Consider the following 10,779-nt stretch of genomic DNA (forward strand, 5'->3'; position numbering starts at 1 on the left):
TTAATTCCCGGTGTATCTACTCTATCTATAGAACGTATTCATCATTGTATTATTGGACTAGTAGTATAGAAAGAAATTTTTGTACCGTGACCTTATAGGCGGTTTGTACTTGAGTATGGCGCCTTCGACCAAGGCTCTAACTTGTTGGCCTAAATCTTTGAAGTCAACCGGTCGATAGCTCATCGTAACAGGCAGTTATGTATCTGCTTATACAGTTTCTTTTTTTTTATTAGATTATATAAATTGGTTTTATCTAGTAATTTTTTTAAGAACATTCTCCACCTCATAAAACATGCATGCATCGTACTACCGTGCGCAGAGTAATTTATTAATAACTGGCTGAAACTTCGTATTTATCTAATACTAGTTAACAAACGTAGTATGAACAACCCATATATATCCTTTTTTTTTTTTTTTGCATGTATGAATCTGTTAGAAACATGTTTCCTCGTAAGCTTTTTGTCCGTCTTCCCTAATTACGTAACTGAATAGGCCGAGAAAATACCGCAATGAAAAAAAAAAAGCCAGAGATTGCTAGTGAATGTTCCGTTACGATGGGCGCCTACTATCCGCGATAGATGCGATCAAATAGGTACATAATAAACCAAGGACGACATGTACCATAGACTAACAATGAAAAGGCGATCATTTTAAGATAAAAACAAACCTTTATTATTATCGTTAGTATTGTTATTGTTGCATCTATATTTAATTTAGTATTTATACTGTCGTGTTCTTCTTCATTCGTGTCTCATAATCTTTCAAATTAGTGTATTTTCTTTTATGAGAGCCGGACTTCCTATCGCTTCCATTGAATAGTTTTGTTGGACTTTGACGTTTTCGAGTCCTTGTTACTTCACTGAAATTGACGATTTGTAGCAGGGTGCCTATGCCCCGTATATACGCCCTATGAAAAATATCCCTGCCGAAAATAATAATGGCTCGTTGGGAGCGATTTGCTACATCGAAACTCTGCCATTGTCCTTTATCAGGTAGTTACTGCCTTTTATTGAATGCCAGCCTATAAGATACAAATCGCTTAGTTGAGCGAACTAGCTGATTTTTTAGGTGTATATGAGATGCGAATAGTACAACGGCTAAGTGTTCGCTGTGAGCATACATGTTGGAGACTGTCAATAATCAGGCCAAGTGGGCCTTCTGTTCCATAAGCGATGTTTAATTAAGGATTATGAAAACAAAATTAACAAAATCTTCATTGAAATACCGTTAGTTAATCGAATACGACTCCAATACTAGAAAACAAACGTATATAGTGTAAGTATTTATCAAGAACGATGCTCCGCTCAAATAGAGGGCTACCGGTTCGTGGAAGTGTCCGGCAGCACGTCGGACCGGAGCAAAGGATAAATACATAGAATGAAGAACAGAGTAACGCCACCAAAAGAAGTAGGCCCCAGATCAGTTGTGCTGGGTTGATGGGGGATAGGTGAGCTTTTTTGGCATGAATCTCTATTCGGCCGCTCGCTGCTGACGCTCACGCGGTACTTTCCTGTAGTTTGTAATCGATGCAAATGTGTTCCCGCCGGATTAGTTAGGGGAATGACTAGACAATGAATGCTCTTCGAATAGGCATATAAAGCTTTGTCCTTCGTAGCGATAACAGCACGATTGAAACAAGCCACGTAAACAATTTCCGTCAGGACACGTATAGGCCTATACCGTTGTTTTCAACAGTGGGAGGATATTAGATTAATGGGAGCGAGTTACAGCCACGGCTAGGTAAATGCTCGCCACATTGGTACGTCACATAAGTGTATGGGTGCTCATCCCCTGACTAATAATTAACTTAAACATTTTTTATGTGCTCTTTATGTACCTTTGTACACTCAGCAGAACATGAAATTTTGCCGGCATTGTGCCGAAACACTTGTACTCTATAGCGAGTCCAGTTCATCCCTCACTGTTCCTTCTAATAATAATAATAAAGATCGTTACTACAACGTTCGTTTTTTTCACGAATTGTCTATCATATATTTCGGAAGATCATAACAACCGTTTCCGCAATCTTTATTACCGTTCCAATACAAAACACTTCAGCATTCCTTTATCATCTGTCCAATTTTTTTTCCAACATTTTATGACATTTTCACGTTGAGTTTAAGTAGCTTCTGTTTCTTCAGTCGGTGGTCGGTTATTAACAACGTCAGCCGTTACCGCTCAACAGACCGCATCGTTTTCAGCTGTCATCACATGCCCATTATTGGCTTTCATTAGAACCTTTTTCCTGTTGTTCTTTTCATCTGCCCCTTCTTCCCTTTGCACCCCCCGCACGCAGTTTCTTTCTTTCTATTCGTGTTACCTCGATAACCTCCAACTGTGACGTAGCACAGTCAGTATATGTAGATGATTTCTTTAATCTTATCGTTAAAGAAACTAGTATAATCAATAGCTTGTCGTTAGTATTCACTGCAATTATTAGTTAGTTTGTTTACTACTGTGTTGTTTTCAGAATGACAGACCCTTAAGTTGTCATCGTCTATCTAGATCTTTGTGTACGTATACCAACGTATTTTCCGCTCGCTTTCCAGGTCGTCGTCGACGTGTTCCATGTTATAACGGTGTGTCGCTATTGCTGCTGTGCCTGATCTTACTATCAGAGCAGTCCTCCATACGATCCGATGCGGCCCACCTGTATCCATCCGTTTCCGTTTATCTTATAGGGGGTTTGTAGTGATAGCTGGTATCTTGTTGTCTTTAGGAAAATGTGTTCCTGTAGCTTCTTTTTCTGAACAGCTTTCTTGCCATCGACGTTTTGTCGTCGGTGATCATTTACTAGTAATAACACTTCATATTAGCGTCGTTATGTTGAATTGTGTGAGATTTAATCTTTCTGTTTGTTCTCAGCGTTTCAACTGTTTCAATCTGCGCGGTTGCGTTCGCTTTGACGTGAACGTATCGGGGGCCCGCGTTAACGAAAACGTGTTCGCACGGTGTTTTTTGACATTTTTTTCAATGTAGGAGATAAAGTAGATATATTGAATGTATATATAGTTATTATTGAGAATATAACATTACTATTAATATTGTTATGTTTATTACTTTAATATATTCTGGTTGGTATTACTGTTATTAGTAATTATTATTGTTGTTACATGATAATGTTATATGTCCCACGTGACAACGCGCGTTTCAGTATGTTTGACATCACGTTTCAATGATGTGCAGTGTCTTTCATAACACTCCCGTTCGTTCGCAGTGACTGGCTTTCTCAAATGTACGTCTGCGTTTCCTCATTTCTTTCCAAACCATTCTAACGATCGCAACTTCGCACAGGATTGTATCTACCCCCTATTTTGCTTGTCCCCTTCGACATATAACTTAGATTATTCATCTCCCACCATGTAAGTAAGTGTTTACGGCCCATGCAGGTGATCTTTCAGGTTGGTATTGAATTATAATGGATAGCAATAATACACAAACGTGATTACTGTTAACGATGATTCACTGATACAATTAACATAGATGGTCACACCATAGCAATTATACTTCAAGAGGACACCGCGTTGCCTCCTTCGTACTGTATACGTCCTATTTAGAATCCAACTTCAGTCTTTGTTGGCCTGCCCCTCTTCGTTTCAATTTCGGCCGAATAAATTGGTCGATCGATGCCACTCTTTCGATATTGCACCGCCATCGTCATCATCATCATCATCATCATCACGTCAAAGTTAGTGACTTCTTGTTCCCACTGCGAAACAGGTCCTCGTGGCCGTATAACTAAAATCGATCTGTTTCAGTATATCAGATTTCCTTCATGGTTTTCTGGCGCCCCACCTTCTTCCAAACAGGGCATTTTCTATGATCACTGTTAATCATTGTCCTGTTATAACAATCATAGCCTTCGTATTCTATCCGAATCCATCTTGCACCCTCGAAGTTACTCCGATTGCACGTTGCCATTGTAACTACTAGCCGTAAATCACTCAGTTATTATCGTTCTATATGTACTCACTTCTTGTCATTCATGTTTTCCCAGGTCTCTTCATTGATATAGCGTATGCCATTAAACAATCTGTTTCACGATCGCTGTGCTGTTGGCGTCCTGCCTTACCTAGTTCTATTCGTTAATGATGCCACTTCTAAGTACCTCTACATGTGTATATCATAATTCGTCTGCTGTTATTATAATAATGATGTTATTGTTATTTTAGTATCGTATAAGGTCATGTTCCTACTTATGTCTTTTCCTCTGTTGCGTCCTCTTCCTTTTTATTCTCTATTATCTGTCTGTTGTATATCGTGTGTGTATCACTATAAGAGCAGGCATGGATATTCCTCGCCGAAAGACATTCTGGTTCAGGAGATGACGATATAGCTTTTGCGTGAGCTGCGCAAATCATTTGAGGGAAAAAGACATGTTGCCAGCATTTATTTCATTTGACTTTCTCCCTGAAGAGAAATCATATATTGACCGTATCAGTATCATATTGCCCCAGGCAACAGATCTGTGGTACTTCTGTAATTGCAGCTGTTGTACTGACCTTCTGCTGCTTTGTTGACAGCACACGCGGCGGCGCGCGACCTTAGTCCGCCTGATATTCACCCTAAAAACTGATCTCTCTCCATCACCTTATGGCATGCAAATCTAATCAACCAAGCGGAGAGATTTGCAGCGAGACGTTCATCGACCTGACAACCTAATAACCCAATGTTATTCGCAATTGTAGACCGTCATCCTTTATCAGGAGCTGTACAACCGCCGACAAACTTTACCAGACCCCCCCCCCCCCTCCCCGGCTGCCGGTAGCCTAGCGCGCGAAGCACTAGAATCGCAAGAGGGACGAGACGTAAAATTTTTTCAGAGGTACGTTAAACTGGTCTATACACTGTGTACCGGTAGAGCCTGGCGGCTGCCGAGATTTCGAAACAACGATGTTTTAGTTCCGAGCAAGGAACGACGCTACGCACGGCCGATCGCAGACGGGCGTTACGCTCCGCTTGAAGTAGACGCGCCGTTTATGCAACGGCTCAAGTAGAAGTGCTACCATGTGCTTGTTGCAGCTGCCGAGCTGCGAGCAAACTATACGCATGTCTGATAAAAACTGTCGGTCGCATTGTTCAGAGCTAATACCATGCTGAGTGCCCTGTTATAGAGGAGGGATTGAAAAGTAAAACATTATTAAAATACGAAGAGGGCAAATCGTTATACTACGACGAAACGCTACGTTGAAGAATGAAGAGAAGTTGAAAATATCATTTTGTATATATTAAAAGCGGTCGGCGAGGAAAATCCAATAAAGACCTTATATTAACGTTTCTCTTTTTAAAAGATGCCAATTAAAATCGATGTATTTTTTAACTAGACGTGTCGCACCAAATGGCCATAACACTTTGAAAACTTGTGGCTACTTACACAAGCATAGCAGACCTCATGCCAATTGCACGAGAGTAGGAACTGCTCATGGACGGATGCCGGTGGAAACATTCCTTGCAAAGCTGAGCAGCCACTGGAAAGAAGCGACAGTTCGGGGCAATCGTCAGTCAGTTGGGCGCCGACGCCGCCCGAAGCCTCCGGCGCTGATGCAGCGCGTTCCCGAAGGGCAGTCATCAGTTGAGCCTCGTTCAGAGTGCGCAGTCGCTCCGAATCAGCGTAGAGCTTTTGTAGAGCCTTATTCAGGTTTTCGATATCGTGGGCGACATCAAGACGCTCCGATACTTGCAACTTGAACTGTTGCTTACCACGCCCCGGCTGCGCATTGCCATTCTAAAAAAATAATTCAGCAGATTCAGCAAGCACGGCCAACTGTTTGAAAAATCAATTTGGGTCTCTGTTATTTATTCTAATCTTTGATTCCTTTAGTATCTCTGGATTAAAATGACACCCATTTGAATATAATCTGCACCGGATAATGTGCCACATAGAATTAAGAAGTTAGGCTAAGCGCACGACAAATGTCAAAAGTTAGGGGTGCTGATCGCAATGGCCGTTTGAAAAATTGTTTACATTCCCTATTAGTAGCAAGTTGATCTAAGTATTCTCTAAATTTAAGAATTACTTCCACCTGCATAAGCTGAAGCGCCTCCTGTAACAGGCTTTGCTCCATCGAACGCAAACGCTCGAACGCCGCACCGTCGTCACGTTCTCCAGGGGCTTCCATCGGAGCTCCTTCAAGGCCCGCTTGATCAGGCACGCTTCGACGTTTACGCATCGTGGCGAAATTCATCGCCATATTACGGTAGTATTCGTCGGTGAGCCACTGCTTGAAATCGGCAGGAGACATCCTGCCGCTAGCCCCACTTCCGTTACTGAGGGATGCTTTCGAGACATTTGTCTCAGTGTTTACTGTTGAAGATGCTGCGTCAGGAACGGCGGTCCGCTTGTTCCTCTTGTCCATGTCCTTAAATTGCAAAATGAAAAAAAAACCGCGTCAATATTGCAATAAGCTAGCAAAATAAACTGGAGTCCGTAATCTCTTAGAACAGCAGGTATGTGTTACATGAATATTATTAGAATAATCAATCAGGTCCGCTGATCTGCTTATACAGCTTTAAGAGCGATTCATGTAGTGGTATAGAACTTGCGTACCGGCTGCTTAAGATCTTTGATAAGGATATCACTTCTTGAGGTCTGTGGCTTCTCCGTTGTTAATAGTTCCGTAGACCTCTTTTTTAGCAGCTCTTCCTGAGGAACCTGCGTAAAAGTTGAAGAGTTAATAATATCTTCTACGACATATGCATGTTGATTAGACGTGAATTGAATTTTTCTCAGGGCCCATGCTACCGAGTCTAACGAAGTCGTTAGTCGCATCAATGGTCAGGATCTACTTGGACTGACTTGACCGAAAATTGTAGAGTTAGCTAGCTTAGTTAAGAATAAGAATAATAACGTGTTTAACAGAAAAGCCTCTTTGTGGGCTCACCTCCACGGAGATAAGATTAGCATCATCAACATCGAGATCCGACTCACCCTCATCGAGAACGGGAGCTGCTTGTGGCTTCGGTAAGAGTTCTGGCGATCGGGAATGCTGATTCGTTTGTCAAGGATGCTTTGCTGTCTTCCCGAAGGCGAGCCAGCCCCTGCCGACGGCGGTGGCGGGGACGGCAGGGTCCAGCGGCTAAGTGACTCATCCTGACGTCCGGTGGCACTTTCATACGACGGAAAATCATCTGCAATAGACGTAGAGGAGACGCACCGTCAATGGAATATAGTTTAGTTACTGTGTCTCTTGTCTGATTCAGGATAACTATTCAGTCTCAACACAGAGTCCTGCTTCGATAGGCAAGTCGAGGACAGCATTGTGAATTAAACGTAGATTTTAATCTATTCTGGCCCACGAATGAGTTTAACGTAAAAGTATATCTTTACCCTGATCATAAGGTGGTCGAATATCATCCATTTGCGTAAGTCGAGCGTCCCGTTGGCGGAGGACGTCTGGCCAACTTGCAGATTCAGATGCTGCTGCGCCTCGAGCCCCTTGGGTGGCTGTTACCATGTTGGCCAGCAGTTCCTGCATGCGCCTGCGATCGAATTTCAGATACAACAGTCCGAGATACTGAGATCCCCCGAGAGACAATACGGTTCATACTGACCGTATGTGCAAATGAGTGATAGGGTTGATTGCAATACATTCGTGAAAGCTATGCGTTTAAAGCAATCAGTATTCGAACCTACGGTCGCTTACCTGTAGTATCGATCGTTAGCCATGCGGCCGTTCGGTTCATCGAACATGTTGAAATAGTTAGGGGCCACTGAGCGTCTCTTTTCTAGCTCGTGCAGGAGATCTCCGTTCATAGCGGAATATCGGTTACGTGTTGAACTTCTCTGCACTGCTTCAAGGTCCAACGCCAAAGTAACGGTGGCTAATGCCATTGTAAAAATGGCTAACCGCTTCATTCTGACAGCGGAATTGATCTCTTTTGACAAAACTTGTCGTTAATGTATTTGCCGACAAATGTAGATACGTCAGCGCGGTCTGAAATACCCAAAAAGCCAATGTAGTTAGGTTACATTTATGTGTAGCTACGTGCAATCTATTCACAGTATAGAAAGAAGATACTTGTTCTACCTTGTAGAAAGCGTAGAAATGTATGCTACCATAGTGGTAATCATCATCATCATTGTATATATTATTAATTATTTTTATCATTCAGGTTGTTATTAGGAAGCCCACTGATGCGCATGCTCACACAACAAGTGTCAACACAGTTGAACCGTTACATAATTTATTTAATAGGCATCGTCCGTCCATCTTTGAGACCTGACCAGGGTTACCATTCATACGAATTTTAAGGATTGAGATGTTCTACTTTATGGGAGCTAATCCCATGAGAGGCAAGCATCAAACGACGCAAATATTGGAGGAATCAAAAAACCGATAGGAAAGAAAAGAGGGTACTACGTTCGTTAGCTGAGAAAACATTAAAAAAAGTCACAGTATAGCCTGTAGCGGTTACACGAGCGGACGATTTCGCCACGTCTTACTTGGCGAAAGCGATACTTCAACACAGGATAGACGTTGTTAGTATGCCGTTTCCAGGCAGACCAATAGTTTATCTATCTTTAATCATTAAAATTCAAATATTTTACTCAAATACGAACCCTGTTAGATCCAGGAATGATACATGGACAACCGTGTCATTGAAGTGCGGAGGTGCATGTCGATTTAGGGATAATTACCTATATGCATATATAGGTTGTATCTCTGAATGGCTCAACGGTAATATAGCGAGACAGCCAACAACCTTCGGACGAAGATTCAGATGCGATGCGAAATAATCATTGATAAAATCTGACGAAGGCTTGTTCAGCCTATTTTGTTGATGACCCAAGGCATAGAAGTCGACCAAAAATGAAAGAGTTTTTAAACCAAGACACGGAAATGCTTATCTTAGACATTAATTACTCTATTTTGGATAGGTAGTTACCCATATTACAGAGTCGTCGCAATGACAAACTGATTACAGTTCGCTTATACTATTTAAAAAATTATGCAGCTCAACTCATGGTAACAATATGGTAAACCCAGATTCCTTACTGGCCCCACATCAGTATTAAACAGCCAATGCCGCTGATATATAGAAACTAGCGTTACAAATTAGCTGAACGCCAGTTGTTCTAACTAAACCGGGGCTGAAATTATCAAGGTTCTTACTTAGATGGGGAGCTCCACGTTGGCCTGCGATATGAAAGCAATTTTTCCTATCAGCTAGCCATGGTTACGTGTGCTTTCGAAGTAAGCAGTCGTAACTCTTCCGTTTTGGCTTATTTCTTGGTGTCCTTTTATCTATCGAGTACCTGTTTGCTCTCTGAGATATCCATGATTGCCTATTTCCCTGGGCTAAATTGTTAGCTAACAAAAATTCTTCTATAATGAGTGTTATATATTCAACGGGACTGGCGGCGTATGGCGTAAAATTGTAACGTAAGAATTATCACTAATTAAGCGATCCTTGCACAGATATATTGAGTGAATCGGGCAGCGTTCTCTGTTATAATATTGAGTACTTATGCGATGACTGTGCACTGACCTAGAGCTCAAGCTGCAGAGCAGATAACGTTGCAATAGGCCTGCTTCGGTTATGAAGAACAATCTGTCGAGCATCTAAGGCCAAAAATACGGCACACAGACGCAGATTAGAAACTGGAGATATACGCATCACCCATGTGATCGAAAATGGCCGATCCACTATACTGCACCAATTTAATATCCTAGTTGACGCTATTCTCTAGATATGGACAACAGTAAAACGCATTATGATATCTGCAAGTCAAGACAAATTTAAAATCCTTAGTCTGCGTCAAAATACCGCAACCGCAAACCCGTCAGGCGCTTAGCTTACGACGTTTGTCTAAAGCAAGCACTCTTCGAGAACGTTTGCCAAAATCCTGATCCGTATTCGCTCCATCAAAACGGACGATTTAAAATTTATACACGTCAGAGCTTCTGATATTTAAATCTACGATTCGCCAATGACTTACTTCTCGATGACTACAGCGATATGGATTGAGGTTGAACATCAAACACAAAGAGGGCTGCAAAAAAAGATGCGAAAGTGCACTGACTTACCTTTATCCAGGCGAGCACGGCTAACCGCCGGGGCCTTAAATCGATACGAATAGAGCACTGCGCACTTCAGCGTCTCTGCGCGTGCGCGAACCGTGGGGCACAGAGCAGCCTCGAGGGGGCGCCGTTAGGTTTATAGAAAGTCGTAGAGCAGCTAGCGGAGGCCACCCACTAGATGGAGCCACAGTCATGATTTTACCTCTTACAAGAGAAATTTTTGAATTGATCGTCCTTCAATGGCAAACATTTTTTTATCCATATAGTAAACTATATTAGAAATGCTAAGGTGATATTATTTTGGCAGTTCCATATTTAAATAGTGCGATTAAAAACGAAGTTCAAACAGTTTTGGGTATACTGAAATAGCTAGCTAGCTAGCTAGCCCAATAAAAGACGCCGATTTAATGAGTACTTTGGATTTGCCTTGGAGTTGGTGTGATGAAACATCGTTTTGAACAGTGCTATAGATTGAAGAACAATAAAAGCACTTAATTTTAGTGGAGAATGGAGAATTAGAAAGGATAAGTGAAGATAATATCTAGCGACGACAGCTAACGATATCAGATCCGTTTAGCTATGATCGAGATTACGGGAAAAAAAGTTTCCCGATTTCTGGCGGCATCTTATTAAGATCAATGGCTTTTTTACAGAAAAACGACTTCGAATTATCTGAACTGCAGCAAAAGCTTTTTTTTTCTGAAAATGTCGCTATATGTTGTTTCTGAGCTGCGTTTAACCTATATCGCCGTAGGAT

The 10,779-nt window shown here is 41.8% G+C and overlaps 1 protein-coding gene across 4 annotated transcripts; it reads right to left on the reverse strand.

Annotated features, from left to right (window-relative positions):
- Window positions 1-648: 648 nt before the first annotated feature.
- Window positions 649-10,141, reverse strand: LOC111253025 (uncharacterized). 4 transcript variants are annotated; one of them, XM_086992611.1, is made up of 9 exons: window positions 10,029-10,046; window positions 9,490-9,563; window positions 7,644-7,934; window positions 7,328-7,479; window positions 6,929-7,128; window positions 6,548-6,652; window positions 6,024-6,359; window positions 5,375-5,725; window positions 649-5,105 (listed from the first exon to the last, which is right to left on the reverse strand). In XM_086992611.1, the coding sequence occupies exons 3-9, from the start codon at window positions 7,853-7,855 to the stop codon at window positions 4,899-4,901; spliced, it is 1,563 nt and encodes a 520-aa protein (XP_086848737.1). In that variant the 5' UTR covers window positions 7,856-7,934; window positions 9,490-9,563; window positions 10,029-10,046; the 3' UTR covers window positions 649-4,898. The 4 variants fall into 4 exon arrangements, with proteins under 4 accessions (XP_086848737.1, XP_086848738.1, XP_022667555.1 ...); XM_086992612.1 differs by lacking the exon at window positions 10,029-10,046 and adding an exon at window positions 9,941-9,955; XM_022811820.2 differs by lacking the exon at window positions 9,490-9,563 and having other exon boundaries at window positions 10,029-10,141.
- Between the last annotated feature and the right edge of the window lie 638 nt (window positions 10,142-10,779).

Source organism: Varroa destructor, unplaced genomic scaffold, assembly GCF_002443255.2.
Source record: "Varroa destructor unplaced genomic scaffold, Vdes_3.0 BEIS01000006.1, whole genome shotgun sequence".
NCBI classification, from domain to species: Eukaryota; Metazoa; Arthropoda; class Arachnida; order Mesostigmata; family Varroidae; genus Varroa; species Varroa destructor.